This window comes from Lithobates pipiens, unplaced genomic scaffold (genome assembly GCF_037356315.1).
Source record: "Lithobates pipiens isolate NorthernLeopardFrog02 unplaced genomic scaffold, aLitPip1_a1.2 Scaffold_8, whole genome shotgun sequence".
Lineage (NCBI taxonomy): Eukaryota > Metazoa > Chordata > Amphibia > Anura > Ranidae > Lithobates > Lithobates pipiens.
The window spans coordinates 128,706,723-128,727,437 of record NW_027507903.1 but is presented as its reverse complement, the minus strand read 5'-3'; the positions used below and the strand labels follow the sequence as shown (position 1 = coordinate 128,727,437).

The following is a 20,715-nucleotide window of genomic DNA, read 5'->3' as shown; positions in this document are numbered from 1 at the left end:
GTCGATAACAACAAAATGGCCGCGATCGGAGCCCACGCGACGATCACCAGGAAAATAGCCGCCCCTAGCACCTCAAGCACGGGCTTCTAAAAAATGGCTGACTAATGATAATCACCACCCTCCGGATCCATATAAACACACTACATTACCCATAAGCCTCATCCCAGTCGAAGTCACGTGCGTTGTGACGTAACGCGTAGGATACAGAGGCATAGAGAAACCGGAAGAGAAGGTCAGATACAAGCTTGGCGCTCTTTTTACATTGCACATACCTACACATGAAATGTGAGTTATCAATCAATTTTATTTAATAAACCTTTGTTTGATTGAAAATACTACACCATGGTAGGCTCTATATCCCCTTTTTTATACCCTGTTGCATTGAACCCATGAGATTGATACAGCGTGAGAGAGAACGAAAGGACGGCTCAAGGATCCCCCAGGCTTTTACTGCATACCCAATAAGGGACGCGCAGGAACATCACAGCTTGAAAGAGTGTAAACCCCTTCCTCCTTTTCTACATGCTGTTTACCTTACAGCAGTAAGGTAATAACCCAGCACAGCCACGAGTGTCAATAGACACTGAAGAGTGTATTTCCACACAAAAGTCACACTGTCACCTGGAGAGCATTATAATTACACCCAGTGTCTTTGAAAAACACTGCCACATTTGCACTATCTAGCATCGTGGACTGTTTAAAATCTCCACGTCCCGTTTTGGGATATATTTATTTATTCATTTATTTTGCACATTGCATATTTTGCACAGTCTCGCTATATATTTGCTTGTTTGCGTTTTTGCACATCTATTTATGGCACTGATTAATATTTATACACTGTGTCTATTTGCCTAGAATAACTGTCTAATGCTAGATACTTTACATACATGTTTCATATTTTTTATATATGCTTTTACATACTCTATAGATTTTACTTTAATCTAGACAGTATTTGATCTAGACCCCTTGATACTTTACGTCGATAAATTTTTAAGCATTTGATAGTGAAAATTATTCTTTAGGAGCGCAACACCACTTATTAAATGTATCCCTTTTGACACATTTGGGTATCAGTTTGGCCCTGACGGTGTATGCAGCACCTATAAAAACATATGCAGATTCCCTTCTTCCCTTTTAGCGCAGGAGCACCTACCCTATATTTACTACTGTTGTGTTTACTGGCGGAAACGGTACCCACTTCATTTAAAGTCCCAGGGCAAATCCTTCATTTTTATATGTGAAAGATAAAAACAGTTAACTGTAAGAGAGAAAATTTTCCAAGGTCTTAGACTGGGAAGAAATATTGGCATCAATGGACACAGAACAGAAATGGGAATTCTTCAAAAAGACTGTTTGTGAACTCACTGCAAAAGTATATTCCCATGGGCAATAAGTTTAAAAGGCTAAAAATAAAACCTATGTTGCTCACGGGCAAAGTTAAAAAAGCTATAAATGATAAGAAAAGAGCTTTTAAAAAAATATAAAAATGAAGGAACACCATTATCATTTAAAAGTTACAAAGAATATAACAGAATATGTAAAAAGTAAATCAAGGACGCAAAAATTCAAAACAAATGATAGATTGCAAAAGATAGTAGGACAAACCCAAAAAAATGTTTTAAATATATTAATAGTAAAAAGCTCAGGTCTGAGCATGAAGGCCCTTTACAAAATAACTTAGAGTGGGTGACTGGGGACAAAGAGAATGCTAATTTATTAAATACATTCTTCAGTTCTGTGTATACAAAGGAGCATGGCGGAGCTCATGTCCACAATGGGGGTGGTAGTGACACAGTCCCAAATGATTCACAAGTGATATGGTCCAGAAATATTTAGACAGAATAAAGGTGGACAAAGCACCTGGACAGAGATGGCATCCACGCACAGTTCCTAAAAGAATTGAGCTCGGTCATTTCAAAGCCATTGTATCTAATTTTTAGGGACTCATTAATGACTGGAATAGTACCACTGGATTGGCGTAGGGCCACTGTGGTGCCTATATTTAAAAAGGGAACATAGTCTTTACCAAGTAACTATAGACCTGTTAGTTTAACTTCTTTAGTCGGGAAGTTACTGGAGAGTTTAAAGACCACATAGATGAGTTATTGACGGAAAAAAATATTTTAAGCAACAGACAGCATGGTTTCATGAAAGACAGAAGTTGTCAAACAAATCTGATTTATTTTTATGAGAAGGTAAGTAAAACCTTGGCTGTGGACGTAGTATACTTGTGGACGTGGTATACTTGGATTTTACAAAAGCATTCAATACAGTTCCCCACACACGACTAATGTGTAAGGTAAAGTCTCCAGGCTTGGATATATCAGTTTGTAAATGGATAGAAAACTGGCTAAAAGACCAAATTCAGTCAAGTAGTGGTTAATGATTCTTAGTCTGAATGGTCTAAGGTTATCAGTGGTGTACCCTTCAGAGCTGGGACCCTTACTTTTTAATATCTTTAAAAAATGATAACGGGTCTGGGATTAAAAGTACCACTTCAGTCTTTGCAGATGACACTAAGCTATGCAGTGGAATAATGTCCTTACAGGATGTCTCCAATTTACAAGCCGGCCTCAATGCCCTGTCTAATTGGGCGACTATGTGGCAGATGAGGTTTAATGTTGATAAATGCAAAGTTATGCCCTTGGGGGCTAAGAATATGCATGCATCATACATACTAGGGGGAGTACAACTGGGGGAATCCATAGTGGAGAAGGATCTGGGGGTTTTGGTAGATCATAAGCTCAATAATAACACGCAATGCTAAGCTGCGGTCTCCAAAGCGAGTAAAGTCCTTTCTTGTATTAAGAGAGGTATGGGCTCCAAAGAGATATCATTATGCCCCTGTACAAATCATTAGTAAGAACTCATCTGGAATACGCAGTTTAATTTTGAGCACCAGTTCTCAAAAAGGATAAGGGGGACTGGAGAAAGTGCAGAAAAGGGCAACCAAACTGATAAGAGGCATGGAGGAACTCAGCTGTGTGGTAAGATTAGAGGAACTGAATTTATTCTCTCTTAAGAAGAGGAGATTAATGGGAGATATGATCAGCATGTACAAATATATAAGGGGTCCATAAAGTGAACTTGGTGTTAAGTTATTCACTTTACGGTCAACACAGAGGACAAGGGGGCACTGTTTATGCCTAGAGGAAAAGCGATTTCATCTCCAAATACAGAAAGGCTTCTTCACAGTCAGAGCTGGGAAAATGTGGAATAGGCTTCCTCCAGAGGTGGTTCTGGCTAGCTCAGTAGATTGCTTTAAGAAAGGCCTGGCTTCTTTCCTAAATGTACATAATACAACTGGGTGCTAACATTTATAGGTAAAGTTGATCCGGAATCTGGGATCAGGAAGGAATTTTTTTCCCTGCTGTAGCAAATTGGATCATGCTTTGCTGGGGGTTTTCGTCTTCCTCTGGATCAATTGTGGGTATAGGATTGTGTATATATGATTGTATGACATTTTTTATTTATTTTTATGGTTGAACTAAATGGGCTTGTGTCTTTTTTCAATCTGATTAACTATGTGACTATGAAACACTTGGGTCCTCCCAAAGCTGCCACACAGGAGGTGATGCGACAATGACCGGGAGTGATGCGGTGGTAACCGGAAGTGGTGGGTGGAATGCAGATCCACCCGCACTTCTGGATTACAGTGGTGTGACGTGCGTTCCACGCATGTTAGTGTGTTGAGAATACCTCTGGGCCCATCTTGGCAGTGCCTGGGTGACACAGAGTATGCTGTATCCCACAGATCGATGATTAAGGGAAACGTTAGAGGATACCAACACCTCCCACAGTAAGAGGTTGGATTCACCATTGGGAATGTTTAATATATATCATATTATAAAGCTATATGTATACATTCTAATCTCTACATGTATGGTGAGACTATAGTGCTATACTTTTACACATGAACTGCCAATAGGGGAATTGTGGGCCTGAGATGCCTGACAGTGGTATACACCCTTCTATCCTTTGTCCACAGGGGAGGTGGTGTTTATGTGCATGGGTGTGGCACCACTTGCCATCATGTGGGCATGTATACAGGTGTGTATGTGTGTATATATGCAGACAGTTAGAAGAGGCCAGTCATTCATCGCTTTGGCTCTGAGGAAAAGGGTCCTCCCTCGAAACGTGTTAGCCAACCGCCTGGTCTTCCGGCATTTCCGGTTCCAACTATAGACTTAGGAGAAACAATGGCACGGCTGCGCAAATGGGCGTACAGGTACATCCCCTTTAAGAATTGGCATTGTGTGCCTGCTGGCCCCGCAGACTCGATGTCCACCGGTGTCCCGCAATTGTGTCACAGAGCAGCAGAACGGGGAGATGCCTATGTAAACAAGGCATTTCCCCATTCTGCCTAGTGGCAAGACAGAGATCTACTGCTACCTGCTACCTATCATCGGGAGCAGTGATCACTGTCATGTCCTAGGTAGCCCATCCCCCCACAGTTAGAATCACTCCCTAGGACACGCTTAACCCCTTGATCACCCCTAGTGTTTATAAATGACAATGGTCCCAAAATAGTGTCAAAAGGGTCCGATGTGTCCGCCATAATGTCGCAGTCATGATAAAAAAAATTATAATAAAAATGCTATAAATCTATCCCCTAGTTTGTATACATTATAACTTTTGGACAGACAAATCAATATGTGCTTATTAGTATAAGAGGAGTGGTGTTGCGCACCTGGCTACAATCGATCTGGTGATAATAAAGTGCTATATATAGAGTAATAAAGGTGTGACTAATCTTATATCCTATGTGGAGAAAAGATAAATATATATGTAAAACAACTGCATAGTAAGGTGCAAATTCATGTACACAAAATGTATAAAGTACTCATGTGCTAATATAAATATCATGCACAGGGTTAAAAAAGAACAGTGACTTTAGTGAAAAAAGGTCAAACTTTGAACTGCAAAACATTAAAACCAGTTTCTTGTGAGAACATTCAGTGAAGATTTCTTAAATAAATCACATCTGGTGATGGTGAAAAAAAAATGTGATTTCTTCAATGTTGGTGACACCCGTGAAGTATAGTTGGTAATTATCTTACTGCTGTAAGGTAAACAGCATGTAGGAATTGTATAAAGATGTTCCTTCTGTATAGTAGTATCTGGTGTCAGCAGAGGTTGCTCTTATTCCTTTCCGAGCGGGGGATGCCTAAACCTCGTTCGGGTACTCAGTATCAATAGTTAGAGACAGAGAGAGACGTACTAAGTGTAGTATTTAGAATTGATTTGTTGAATTTATTAAAAAACTACTCACATTACGTTAAAAACAGCAGTGCAGTGTATAAACGAGCATCGCGTTTGTGTCAGACGTCACTTCCAGTATCCGTATGCCTCTCTCCTACGCGTTACGTCACTGTCACGTGACTTCAACGGGGATAAGCTATAGATGGCGGAAGTGGGTTTAAATAGACAGACATCTGTATTCGATTAAAGATCCGCCATTTCTTTGTAGACCGCGGCGGAAGGCAGCCATTTTCCGATCGTTTAAATCTGAATTCAGTTACCAATCCACCATTTATTTGTAGACCATGGCAGAAGTGGTATAAGCGGCCATTTTCCGATCGTTTATATCAAATAAGAAACGGGGATGGTTCAGCAACAAAAAGATCGAAAAAACAAAAAAAAGGAAAAGGAAAACAGCAAAAAAAAACGAAATCCACACGATTTTTGATATAGAGCCATATATCGGTGACTATATTTCACCTTATGGGTAACATACAGCATTTTGTAAACAAGTATAAACGAACGCTAAATAAATGTTGAAGAAATATATATATGAAGCATTACTACTACTATCAGGTGTCAGCAGAAAATATACATCTGCATGGATCTACCTGTCAAACAGGACTAATAAGCTATAATTAAAAAATAAGCATTATTTTAGGAAAAAAATATATATATTCATCCCTTCTCGCAAGGCATTTAAATAATTCAATACAGCAGCTCCACACTAAAGAGAGCACAGAGAGAGGGAGGATTGCAGGCAAATGACCAATATGATATTAAAATATATACGTTAAAATCTCAACAGTTCTATTATAAAATTTCATATATAAACAAAATGTACGTAAAAATCTAAAAATAAATTTTTCTTAAAAAATAATTTAAAAAAAAACTCTACACAAAAGAGACTTTTTCAGTCGCAGACTCCGGAAATGATGTCTATACATAGACAATAATAAAATATCAATTAAATTAATCTTGGGGTTAAAAATCATTGATGAAACAGTTGAGATCAAACTCTATATTAAGTCCCTTTGGAGAAAATGTTTCCAAAATAAAAATCCATTTAGATTCAATCTGGCTGATTGTATGGTACAATCCCCTAAAATTTTAGATGTGTAGAATCTTTTTTATTATGTGTGGCAAAATGTTTGGACACGCTATGTTTATCATACCCTTTCACAATATTTTGCACATGTTCTTTAAGTCTCACTTTTAAAGGTCTTTTTGTGTAGCCTACATATTGTACATAGCTAATTTCATAATTATTTCCAGTGCTGGTGGAAGTAAAGTTAAATACTTTTTGTACTGGATTTTTGGTTTTGGTGCATGCAAAACATCTTTTACACGGGTAAAAGCCTTTACCCCTGAAAAAAGTGTAACCGTTTGTTGGAGGGTCTGGGATATTTTTAATTATTATACTAAGGGTAGGGGCCAGTTTGTAAACAAATTTTGGTATGGGTGGAAGACAGGTCTTCAAATCTGTATCGTTCAGCAAAATATGCCAGTGTTTCTTAATAATTTTTTCCACGCTTTTGTATTGGGCACTGTACTCCAATTTAATTGACATGTTATTGTATCTCTCTTCCTTCTTCTTATCTTGAATTAATTCTTGTCGATCCATATTTTCCACTTCTTGTATCTTCTCTTTAATTTGTCTACCATCATATCCCTTTTCGATAGACCTCTGGCCAATTTTCTTGGCCTGGTTTAGAAAATCTTCTTTCTTACTGGAATTCCTTCGGAGTCGCATCAACTGTCCTTTCGGGATATTGCATAGCCAATTATAATGATGACAGCTCGTTGTAGGTGTGTAAAGTGCGTTTTCATGCTTAGTCTATCATCTTGTGTAATCGTTAGATCAAGGAAGGTTATTAAGCTGTGACTTACCTCCCATGCCAGGGAAATATTGCTATCGTTTTTATTCAGACTCTCTAAGAATTCCATTAAACGATTCTCCTCTCCTTTCCAAAGTATAATAATATCATCTATATAACGCTTGTATACTACCAACTCTGTGGGTGTGTTAGTAAAAACAGCTTTTTCTTCCCACTTGGCCATAAATAGGCCAGCAACGCATATATGCTTATTCCAATTTTTTTTTACCAAAAATATGTAGAAGAATACATATCGGCCTAAACTGAGGAAAACATTTGTTTTTTTATATATTTTTTGGGGATATTTATTAAAGCAAAAAGTAAAAAATATTGCTTTTTTTTTTTAATTGTTGCTCTTTTTTTGTTTATAGAGCAAAAAATAAAAACCACAGAGGTGATCAAATACCAGCAAAATGGAGCTCTATTTGTGGGAAAAAAAGGATGTAAATTTTTGGGTGCAACATCGCACGACGACGCAGTTGTCAGTTAAAGCGGTACAGTGCCGAATCACAAAAAGTGCTCTGGTCAGGAAGGGGGTAAATTCTTCTGGGGATGAAGTTGTTAAAGTGTATTTTTTTTCCAAAAAATTGCATTTGAAAGACTGCTGTACAAACACAGTGTAATATAAAATATTGCAACAACCACCATTTTATTCTCTAGGGCCTCTGCTAAAAAAATATATATAATGTTGGGGATTCTAAGTAATGTTTTAGCAAAAAATAATGATTTTACCTTGAAACCAAAAGTGTCAGAAAAAGGTTTAGTCTTTAAGTGGTTAAACTTCCCTCATTTACAGACCATTGTTCATTCCTTTGATCTAAAGAACAAAAGGTTGCAATGTTTATAGGTAGCTCAGCGGCTGAGTAATGTTGTGAAGCTTGGCAGACTGCCTGTGTTTTGTTTTTTTTACAGCTGTCAGCTTGAGCAGAGAACTCTGCATAGAATCGGGAAAATGCTTTGTTAAGATCGCGAGGGGGGAAAGAATATTGATTCTTAACAATTAATCATGTAGCTCTAGTGCCCACCCTTTACCCCCCACCCCAACCTCCTCGATTGACAAAAAATACTTGCATTGTTTTTAAAGAATGTAACATGCACTCAGAAAATTTTACATTCTGTAAATTTACAACACAATCCCAGAAGTTCAGTGCTGTGAAGAGGACCAGACATCACTGGAGAGAAGATTTCTACAGGAACCATCCGCCAGCAGGACATGGGACATTCTTCATTGCAGGAGCTGTGGCAAAGTGGTTGTAAACCCTTATATATACCCAGTGAAGTGACTGGCCTCAGGTGATACACAGAGATGAAACAAATCCTCCTACATAAGTTGTACCTGTGTATCTGCAGTTTTCTTTGCTTTATAGCTAGAGTCCAGAATTTATAAAGTTTGTCTGAGCTGTCAGAAAAAAAGGAGACCTGAAATTGCACTCTGCAGAGCTCAGTAAGGAGAGCTGATTGGAGGGAAGAGACATACCCTCACACTGCACATAGGAACAATTACAACAAAAATCAGAAGTGATGTCACATATTGTATTTTCGGATGCAAAGTGTACTGATTAAAGGAAAATTGTACATTCAAGTATCGTACAAGAGAATTTTTCATGTTTGTCACATCGGAAAATTTTGGACGAAAGCTGTGTACTAACAATCATATTATCGTACAATCGCTTCCAAATTGGTATTTTTTTGTACGTTATTCTGATCGTTTGTACGGGGGTTTAGTGCTCTTAACCAAGACAAGTACACACTATAGAGAGATATGCTTTGTTCGTATTTCATGTCTGAAGTTTACAACTACTACTAAATAAACCTGTATAATTTACCCTTTCATTACCCTTAAACTTAACGTAAACATCGAATCTCTGATGCTATACTGGCCATACACGAATAGAATTTCATGTGGAAATTTTTATTTAAGGAATGTTTGATCTTCTAATCGTTAGCAGGGTCAAATAAACAAATACGTTTTTTGACTGCAGTAATGGAAACGCTTTCTTGAACAAGCACATTTCTAACAGTAAATGTGGTTTTCACACCGGAATGTAGACAGGTGCAATTTGTTTCATAACGAATCGAAATTTGGCTGAATTTTGCATCTTTAGAACATTCGGATGCATCCGAATAAAGATAACGAATTTCAACTAATGCGAAATAAATTATAGCAAAAATAACGAATGAATTCAAAATGATTCAGTAAATTCGTTAAATATCTAATGAAACAAAAGGTCAACTCAAAGTAAATCTTACAGTCCAATCAGCTGATTAATTTTGTGCTGGAGGTTGGATTACTGGCAAAGTGCATACCTGAGAACTGAGTGAGAAGGGTGTTGTATTGTATTTGAGTAGAGGAGAAGAGATATTGTCATTGTGCGTGTTAAAAGATTCAATAAACAAACGACTTTCCAAACTACGAATCATTATCACGTATATATATATATATATATATATATATATATATATATATATATATATATATACACACACACATATACATATACATACATAAATATCTAATTTCAACAAATACGAAAGAAATTATAGCGGATATAACAAATGAATTCAACATGATTTGAGATTCAGTATAACGAAATAACAAATTATCCGAAAACAAATTAATGTAACATAACGAATATAACAGAATGAAATTATGTATTTTGCGAATGACAATGAAACAAAACAAAACAAAATTTTCTGCTGTGCACAAGTCTACCGGGGACATTCACTCTAAAATCAAATGTTAAAAGCAAATGGTTTTTTAATTTTAAATCTTTTTCTTAATTTTCATTGCAATAAATAAACATTACAAAACATCCACAATCACATTTAGACAACCTTCTCTCTCTCTCAAGAAAAAAAATAAAAATAAAAAAGAAACCCCCAACCCGCTTTTTTAAAAACATAGACACTCCATGAAATATAGAGTGAAACATTGTTAATTTTATTTATTTAAGGGTGAATACTGTGACAGCCAGGTATATATCAACCGGATTCATGTAAATACCACGATTTTACGCTTTTTGAAGTACTTTCGAACGACATTGGTCATGTCATCAAATATATCACAGGGAATTGTTATTTGTTACATTGTTCTTAGCTATCTCTGTGGGCTATAGAATCCCTCCCCTCTACGTTATGAAGAAGAGGACAGGGGGAGATTATTGTAGTCCTATGCAAGGGTGATAATACTGCTTCTCCATAGATAAAGTTTCTCTTATTCCTCCTGTATTGAATTGTATTGCAAATGTCTGCCGTAACGTTGTAAAGCACTGTGCAAATTATTGGCGCTATATAAATCCTGATTAATAATACTAATAAAGTCAAACAAAAAGGGCCTTGTGACTCTTGGAGAGAAAGTCTGTTTCCTGGCAGGCTATAAATAAAGGAAAAAAACTGGTAATAAAGAAGACGAATGCAGAAACCACATCTAAAGGCTTGCAAGATGCATGATAATAAAGGTTTATACTTGGGTTTAGATACACTTTAAAGCCCAACTCCAGGAATAAGCCTTGGTTCACATGTGAGCGTGTAGAGCTGCCTATTCATTTCAGTGGTCTACCCTACCCATGAGAAAGGAAAGAGGTCCCTGACCCTTTTATAAAATTGCACCACACCAAACAGAACGGCACTACTGCAACATGCTGTTTGGAGCAGACAAAAATGCATGCAGTTGTTGATGCGTTTGGGTTCCTTTAAGAATTAACGGTACCCTTACGCATCTGCTAAAGAGTAAAACATTTCTGAGCGTGTCGGAAAAGTGAAAGATTTTGCACATTGCTCCAACACGCAAAGATGTGAACCAAGCCTTAGACCCCTTTCACACTGAAGCAGTTTTCAGGCATTTTAGCGCTAGAAATAGCACCTGAAAACTGCCTCCCATGCTGCCCGAATGTGAAAGCCTGAGTGCTTTCACACCTGGGCAGTGCTCTTGTTGGACATTAGAAAAAGTCCTGCAAGCAGCATCTTTGGGGCAGTTTGGGAGTAGCGCTCCCAAAACGCCCCTGCCCATTGCAATGAATGGGCAGCGCTTCCAAAACCCCTGAAAAGCGCTTCAATAGCAACACGGGCGTTTTAACCCCTTCTTCGTCTGCTAGCGAGGGTTAAAAGTGCCCCGCTAGCAGCCCAAAAAAGCGCTGCTTAAATAGGTAAAAGGCCACTAAAACGAGTGGCGCTCTACCACTAACGCGGGGGGGCCAGTGTGAAAGGGGTCTTAAACAAATTTTAAGAATTCTATTGCTAAAAAGTAACAAGCAATCCAATCTGTTTTCATAACACTTTTAAGGCTTGGTTCACACTGGTGCGATGCAGGAACCACAGCAATTCCTGTGCGGGTTCCCACATCGCATCTGACTCGCAGGCAGTATACACTGCTCTCTGCAAACTGCTGCGGGTGTCAATATAATGTTAATGGCACCCCCAAATCCCTTCGCAGAACTGTGAAATCTGATGGAATCAGATTGCATGGGTCTTAACACCCATGCGATCTGAATCCAGTGTGGACAAAAAAAAGGGTCCTGCACCATTTTGGTCCAAATGCGATTTCAACCATACAGACTGTGTGGCTGAATTCGCACTGCACAGAAATCACATGTAATGTGCACAGGCATGCGGTGCGAATCACATGCGATGTCTGGGCTCACACTAGTGTGAACCCAACCTTGAGCAATTTAACCTGTGTCCTGTACAGAATGGCACTGGTGAGATTCAAACACATTTCAATTATCTGCTTTTATATATATATATATATATATATATATATATATATATATATATATATATATATATATATATATATAGGGGGGGGGGGGTTCTAACTAATACTGTAGATAGCTGTTCAAACAAAGGTGATATAATTTTGTCTTTTATCTTTATAGCGGATGAATGATAAAAAAGGGTGTGCTAATCAAACTATAATCTACCCTTGTGCAGACTTTTCACTATGCAGACTAATAAAGATATATGTTTGTACATAGTATCCTGAAAATAAAACATATGTGTACACACCAAATATAGGTCATAAAAACCAAGGTTATACTTCTGTAGGTCAATGCACTAAACAAATGGCATGGCTGATTTGTGGTGTATGCAGCATACCTTCCATCATACCTTCCATCAATCCCTAGCACAGGGAATCCGTAGTTGTTTAAATGTGAAAGAAGCAGGGCATAAATGTTTATAGCTATTTCACATATGGCTGGATTTGGGGTATGTTTTCCAAATGTTAGTGGATTTGTATCTGCATGCAGGAGTGTGGGTGGCTTAGAAAATCCTGCTATAAATGCTGGGATTCATGAGGCCAGTTTCACACAGATGTTACAAATGTAACAGATTTGGTGAGATGCTAATTCTTTTACTTTTACAGTACACCATAATATTTCTTTTTTTTTTCTAATTAAAAAAACATATAAATGTAGCACCCTCTAGTGTGCTAAAAGGATAGTACATGTTTGTGAGGGTAGGTACATTTTCAGGCTTGGCTGGCAGCCAAGCCTGGTTGTGATTTTGACCTGGGTTGGGAGTGGCTCAGGGTAGTGCTGGGTGACTCACAGGTAGCATCACAAGGACCTCACACTTCTTTCCAGATTGTTCTGGTTATTTCTGGAAAGAGAGGTAGATAGGGGTGTTCTGGGGAGCCCTGGCCAATGCCCAATCTGAACTGACAGGGGACAGGCCTCCTTAAGTACCCAGGGTCAGCCCATCTGAGGGAGAAGTTGATTGGGTGGAATATGAAGATGGAGTGTTAGGCTGATGGGGTCTTGAAGGGAGCTTCCCAGTCTTGGGGGGAGGTGACCTTGCGCCTAGGTTTGGGTGCGGACGGGACCCTCTTACAACCCACAGAGGTGTCCGGACCAGGAGGTACAGGAGGAGCAAGAGAGGACAGCGGGAGAACACTGCCGGGCAAGTCTCCAAGAGTTCCACAGAGGCAGCCAAGAGGGCCAGTGGTTGTTTTACACAGTTGGGAGGACTGGGAGGCATGCCTGAGATGATGCCTGAGATGGAATGGTCTGGGATGGATGCAGAGCCGGTCTGGAGGATTGTGGTGGCATGGGCAGTGGAAAGGGGCATCTGCAGCCAGTAGGGCTGGCAGTGCTGGCAGAGTACTGGGAGCAGTAGCCACAGAGACAGCTAGCACTGGGACCTTCTATATTTTGGTACACCATGGGTGCCCGCGGTTCCTGCCTGCAAAGGGCATCTGCTTAGGCCTGGCTGAGAAAGTGTCAGGTCTACAAATCAGTGCTAGCTGGTTCGGGAAGTACAAGCAAGTGAAGTGCTGGAGAGAGGGGAAACTGTATATACTGTGAATGTATATAGTTGGTCCCAACATTGACTGTCAATTATCTCGGCATCTCATGATTTCCCTATCCTTATTGAAGTTGAATTCCCCCTTACATAGTTACATAGTTAGTAAGGTTTAATAAAGGCACTAGTCCATCCAGTTCAACCTGAGTGAGTGTGGGTGCGTGTCTACAATCATCCCTACCCTGTACAATGCTTCTCCCTAAGAAGCTCATCTAGTATATTATTATTTATTTAAAGTACCCATAAGCGCTGTCAATTTACACATACACACACTCACATCAGTCCCTACCCTCAAGGAGCCCCCTATCCAAGGTCCCCAACTCACATTCATATACTAGGGCCAATTTTGGACAGAAGCCAATTAACCTACCAGCATGTCTTTGGACTAGCAAAGCAGCTGCCAACGCATCGTCTTCCCTCGTCTCAATGTCATCATCAGTGACTCCTTCCCTAGACCCACCACGTCCTCCTGAGGAGTCTGCTGAACTCTTTGAGCACAGTGTTGGGTACATGCTCCAGGAGGATGCCCAGTGTTTTGTAGCCTCTGATGATGACACTCAGCTAGAGGAAGGCAGTAGCGTGAATGCAGAGAGAGGGGATGCTCAAGAAGGACAGCAATCTGGCAGTCATGTTCCACAAGCTGCAGCATATTGCCAGGTTTGCTACAGCGATGAAGAGGGAGGGGATGATGAGGGCACTGACTCCACGTGGGTGCCTGGTAGGAGAGAGGAGGAGGAGGAGGAGGAGGCACATGTCCAACGAGGCAGGATGCCCTCCAGGGGCCAGCTTAGGGGCAGCACACCAAATGAATCACACCGCAGAGCTCCGCCTGTGTAGGGCGCTACCTCTGCGCGTTATTCTAAAAGTTCTTTGGTGTGGGACTTTTTTGAGACGAGTGCATCAGATCGCACCGCTGCTATTTGTAACATATGTCTCAAGCGTATCTCGCGTGGCCAAAACATCAGCCGCTTGGGCACCACATGCTTGACCAGACATATGTTGACCTGCCATGCAGCTCGTTGGCAAGCGTACCTCAAAGACCCACACCAAAGAACAAAGCGGACCTCTCCTTGCTCCTCATCAGCTGGCATCTCCAACCCCACTAGACCTTCAGTCCTCTCTGAAACCTGCTCTGAGAGGAATGAAGGTGTAGAATTAGGTGTGTCACAGCCAAGTGCTTCCGGGCACTCTGCTAGCAGTACACCCACGTCCGATTATAGCAGGCAAATGTCCCTGCCCCAGCTGCTGGACCGGCAAAAGAAGTTCTCTCCCAGCCATCCACATGCCCAGCGGTTGAATGCTAACTTGGCTAAATTGCTAGCACTTCAACTGCTGCCTTTTCAGTTGGTAGACTTGGCCCCCTTCCATGAGTTTGTACAATGTGCGGTTCCTCAGTGGCAGGTCCCCAAACGCCACTTTTTCTCACGGAAGGCGATTACGGCTCTCTACCGGCATGTGGAAGGCAATGTCCTTGCCTCGCTGTACAGGGCGGTCAGCGGTAAGGTGCATATTACCGCTGACTCATGGTCCAGCAGGCCTGGACAGGGACGTTACCTGTCTTTCACGGCTCATTGGGTCACTCTTCTGGCAGCTGGGAAGGATGCAGGACAAGGTGCAGTAGTGTTGGAGGTTGTTCCGCCACCACACCTCCAAAATGCTACTATTGGTTGTGACACACCTCTCTCCTCCACCCCCTCCTCTTCTTCCTCCATGGCCTCTTCCAGTGCTCTGTCCTCAGAACCAGCGGTGCTCCGTAGGCGTTCCAGGGGCTACGCAAGTACGCAGGCAAAACAATGCCATGCCGTGCTTGCACTGGTTTGTTTGGGGGACAGGAGCCACACTGGGGCGGATGTTTTGTCAGCTCTGCAGGGGCAGGCCGAGAAGTGGTTGACGCCATGCCAGCTTAAGCCAGGAATGGTGGTTTGCGACAATGGCACCAACCTCCTCTCCGCCCTCCGACAGGGACAACTGACCCATGTGCCCTGTGTAGCTCACGTCCTTAACCTGGTGGTGCAGCGGTTCTTGGGCAGGTACCCGGGCTTATAGGATGTCCTGAAGCAGGCCAGGAAAGTCTGTGTTAATTTCTGCCGATCATTTAATGCCTGTGCTCGGCTGGCTGAGCTCCAAATGGAGTTGAACCTGTCCAAGAACCGCCTTATATGTGACATGCCCACCAGGTGGAACTCAAAGTTGGCCATGCTGCAGCGGCTGCACACGCAGCAGAGGGCCATCAATGAGTACCTGTGTGACTACGGCACCAGGACAGGGTCAGGGGAGCTTGGTTTTTTCTCACCACGCTAGTGGGGCATGATCAGGGGTGCATGCACTGTCCTGTCACCGTTTGAGGAGGCCACAAGGATGGTGAACAGTGACAGTGCATGCATCAGAGACACTGTACCTCTTGTCCACCTCTTGGAGCATACGCTGCGTGGAATAATGGACAGGGCACTTGAGGCAGAACAGAGGCAGGAAGAGGAGGACTTCCTTGCCTCTCAAAACCCCCTTTATCCAGACAGTGTTCCTGCTTTGCCACCCATCACACAGGAAGAGGATGAGGAGGAGGAGGATGATTGTGTCAGCATGGAGGTGGAGGCTGGCACTCAGCATCAGCAGCAGCAGTCTTGTAGGGATGATTTACAGTCCCCAGAAACACGTGGACTTGTACGTGGCTGGGAGGAGGTAGCTGCGGATCATGTTGTCCTTAGTGACCCAGAGGACTCCGGACCGAATGCCTCAGCTAACCTACGCTGCATGGCCTCCCTGATCCTGCAAAGCCTGCGGAAGGATCCTCGTATTCTTCGGATCAAGGAGAGGGACCATTACTGGCTGGCCACTCTCCTTGATCCACGGTACAAGGGTAAGGTTGCCGACCTTATCTTGCCATCGCAGAGGGAGCAGAGGATGAGACATCTCCGGGAGGCCTTGCAGAAAGGTCTGTGCAACGCGTTCCCAGAGACTGGGAGGTTACAAACTCCTGGTCCTGGACAACGTGTTGCTGAGGCATCGGTCAGAAGGAGCGATGGAGAAGGTGGCCGTCTGACTGATGCTTTCAGACAATTTTTTAGTCCACAGCCCCAAGGTATGATCGGTTCCAGCAACCATCGCCAGTGTATGATTTACATGGTGCAGGAATACCTAGGGGCAAGGTCAGACTTGGACACCTTTCCCACCGAAAATCCTCTGGCTTACTGGGTCTTGAGGATGGATCACTGGCCAGAGCTTGCACAGTGTGCAATTGAGCTACTGGCCTGTCCTGCATCCAGCCTTCTTTCGGAACGCACCTTCAGTGCTGCTGGTGGCTTTGTTACCGATCACAGGGTGCGCCTGTCCACCGAATCAGTTGATCGACTGACCTTCATCAAGATGAATCAGTCTTGGATCACCCACAGCTACCAAGCACCTGAAGCTGATGTAACCGAATAATTTTTTTTGAAATATCTCATCCCTTCAAGACTGCCTATGCTGATGCTGAGTGACTGTCCTGTTATGTTGATTGTCTATCCTCTTCCTCCTCCGCTGATATGTTGGAAGAACATTTCTGGTTCTGGGTGATGCCATTAGCCCAATTTTTCTGCCCCTGTTTAACAGGGGTGTTTAATTACAATTTTTGATGCAATGCTTTGCAGCAGGGCTAATTCCTGCAATAAAAATAGAGTATATGGGAGAGGTTGCAGTGTCGTGGCACCAGCACCAGTGCCTAAGGCCCAATTTTTCTGCCCCTGTTTAACAGGGGTGTTTAATTACAATTTTTGATGCAATGCTTTGCAGCAGGGCTAATTCCTGCAATAAAAATAGAGTATATGGGAGAGGTTGCAGTGTCGTGGCACCAGCACCAGTGCCTAAGGCCCAATTTTTCTACCCCTGTTTAACAGGGGCGTTTAATTACAATTTTTGATGCAATGCTTTGCAGCAGGGCTAATTCCTACAATAAAAATAGAGTATATGGGAGAGGTTGCAGTATGGTGGCACCAGCACCAGTGCCTAAGGCCCAATTTTTCTGCCCCTGTTTAACAGGGGCGTTTAAGTACAATTTTTGATGCAATGCTTTGCAGCAGGGCTAATTCCTGCAATAAAACAAGAGTATATGGAAGAGGTTGCAGTGTGGTGGCACCAGCACCAGTGCCTAAGGCTCAATTTTTCTGCCCCTGTTTAACAGGGGCGTTTAATTACAATTTTTGATGCAATGCTTTGCAGCAGGGCTAATTCCTGCAATAAAACTAGAGTATATGGGAGAGGTTGCAGTGTCGTGGCACCAGCACCAGTGCCTAAAGCCCAATTTTTCTGCCCCTGTTTAACAGACATGTAATTACAATTCTTGATATAATATTTCACAGGAGGGCCCGTTCCTGTGCCCACCCAGAGTAACTGTGAGGACTTATAGTGTTGTGGCACCAGCACCACAACCACCAAAGGTCAATTTTTCTACCACTGTTCAACAATGGCATGTAATTACAATTCTTGATATAATCGTTCACAGCAGGGCGCTCCAGCGCCCACCAAGAGTCACTTTCAGGGCTTACAATGTTGTGGCAAAACCAACACCTTGTTCCGCCATTTCTGCAGAGCATATAGGGAAGGCCCCTACTTTCAAACATCCAACTTACAAACATCTCCTACTTGCAAACGGAAGGAGACAACAGCAAGTGAGATGAAAAAAGATGTACGACAAAACAAATTATACAGGGGTGATAACCCTTCCCTATGTTTTCCAAAAAGCTTAAAAATAGTTTTTTTTGACTGGAGCTACACTTTAAAAATGTACCAGTTGAAAATTACAAACAGATTCAACTTAACACAACAAACCTACACAGTCCCTGTCTTGTTTGCACCGCCTGTATACTGCTGTTCTGAGTATATAGGGCCTGGGGGCCACACGCATTTCCTTTTTTTAATATGGGTATTGGGTTCCCCTTAATATGCGTACAAGACCCAAAGGGGCTGGTAATGGGCAGGGAGGGCTACCCATGCCATTTTTCTCAATGATTTTCAACCATATTGCAGGAACCAGATATAACATTAAAACCGCAAGCAGTTTTAAATGATGTTATTTCCGTTTAATGTCATTTTGTGCAGGGACTGTTCTAAACACGGGAAACACGTGGCACTTCACAGGCATACTACAGACACACCCCAGGCACCATATTTAAAGGAATATTTCACTTTTTTTTTTCACTTTAATCGTCATTAAAATCAGTGCTCCCGCCAAAACGGACATTTTTAAAAACATTTTAGGCATTGACCCATGTCCCCTGGGGCAGGAGCCAGGTCCCCAAACCCTTTTTAGGACAGTATCTTGCATATTAGCCGTTAAAATTAGCACTTTTAATTTCGAACGTTCGAGTCCCATAGACTTCAATGGGGTTCTAAAGTTCGTACGATTTTGGGGTCCGTTCGAAAGTTCTGCTGCGAACCGAACCGGGGGGTGTTCGGCTCATCCCTACCGCCCAGCAGGAACCAGAAGTAGTCCCTGAAATGCTGGCTGGCTCTGTTACTTTAACTACTTTGTACCAACATTTACATCTCAAAATAAATTTTGTAAGCAATTTTAATTTCTTGGAATGAAAAAAAACTTTGCTTCTTTTAACACTAATAGTGTTATTAATATTAGTATTAAAATCAGACCTTTACATTTACACGCTCATGACACTAGTGGAGAATGCTACCAGTTGATAAATTATGAGGACCTATCTCACAAAGGGTTAATCAGTGCTCCAACTGGCAAGGAAGACTCAGCAGAATCTCCCCAATCACTGTTCTCTGGTTAAATGGTCACTTATTCTTGGCCAGTACCACAGTTACATAGTACACATAAATTAGGTCCATTTCATGCAATTTCCTTTCACTGTGTACCTCCAGTCTTTTCCTGGATCTCCTCTCCCCAACAGAAAACCTGTGAAAATGAAGGCTCTTCATCTGGTGAGTGTACCTTAAACCTGCAGGGTAAGGTGTGTATTATCTATATGTGTAGTAGCTGAGAAATGTATTTTACTTCAGTTGTCTTGTACAAATTGTAAAGCAGTACTAAACCTTAAAGTCATCAGTGACAAGTTATAATGTATCAAAATGTGTATGTACATTATAAGCAAGAGGAGCCTTGAGAGAACATATGCTCTGGTAATATGGGCTGTATTGTAACCTAAGACCTGTGTAATGGTTTCTAAATACCTTTTCAACTACTTTCTGCATAAACTTTGTTGAAGAGACTGCATGCATGCAATGTAGTCTTGGGATAGATGATGGGATCCATTACCATGGTGGTATATTATTCTAAAACGCTGAGATGCATTGGAATCTTAAGTAGTTGATTAGCAATTTTTTTTGACCTAACAATTACCTGAGTATTGATACTAGCCTTCTGCTATCCCCTGAGAGCTGCAATCTGACTGGGGGGCTGTGTTAATAGCCAATAACAATCTTAGCAGTATGTTTCTGCTCCTTCACTGTCCAATCAACAGGCTGCAGCATGAAAGGTGAAACCACTAGTTTAATTAGTGTATGCCCAGTTAAAGTTTTTTTTCTTAGTGCTGGACAGAGTGGGAAAGAATCAGAACCCTTGTTTGGTTTTACTACTATCCGGGGTTTGTCTGAGAGTTTTCCCCTCACAGGTGGAAAGTTATGGAAAATCTACAACAGACACAGGCAGCAGTAAAAACGTTGACAAGGTTTCTAGCCTTCACAATTAAAAAAATAATTTGAATTGCTATAACAGGAAGCAATGTTACTGGTTATGCAAGACTTCTTTTCATCCACAAGGTGGTGGCAGCAGCAAGTATACTTTTGTTGAAATTGACTTTAGACTATTGCACTTTGGGAGATGTAGTATTGATGGAGATCAGAGTCATTGCCAATACTGGGTAATCAATGACTGTACCCAGGGATACCTGAGAGCAGGAGGAGTGATAGAAAAGTCTGGAAAAGAGAGGGGCAGTTGGGGAGAGAGCCAACCAGAGAGTGGCTGCAGAGGAGGAGATGCTGTGCCTTGCTGGGAATGGAGGGAGCAGGCAAGTTACTTATATGCTGAACACTGATGTACCTTGACCCAGGAGGCTGGCCTGAGCTAGGCTTTGATGTTCCATTGGCTGTTCCGGTGCCTGTTCTGGAAAGCTAGACTGTGATCCAGGCTGCTGCTGTTCGGGCCTGCTGGTGGATCCACGGAGGTGAACTGCCAAAATATGTCATTCTTCCCACCACAGCTAATGTTCAACAAATAAAGGGGTGCCCCTCCAATGCTTCAGCCAATTGAAAGGAGGAATTGAGAGAGAGAGAGAGAGAGAGAGAGAGAGAGTGGCGAGCGGGT

The 20,715-nt window shown here is 41.8% G+C and overlaps 1 protein-coding gene across 1 annotated transcript in view; it reads left to right on the top strand.

Annotated features, from left to right (window-relative positions):
- The first annotated feature begins 19,194 nt into the window (after nt 1-19,194).
- MIOX (myo-inositol oxygenase) overlaps nt 19,195-20,715 on the top strand; it is a 53,715-nt gene continuing 52,194 nt past the window's right edge. The window contains exon 1 of the mRNA XM_077473407.1: nt 19,195-19,334. Coding sequence (XP_077329533.1) covers nt 19,245-19,334 — 90 coding nt within the window. The 5' untranslated portion in view covers nt 19,195-19,244. The remainder of the gene's footprint in view (nt 19,335-20,715) is intronic.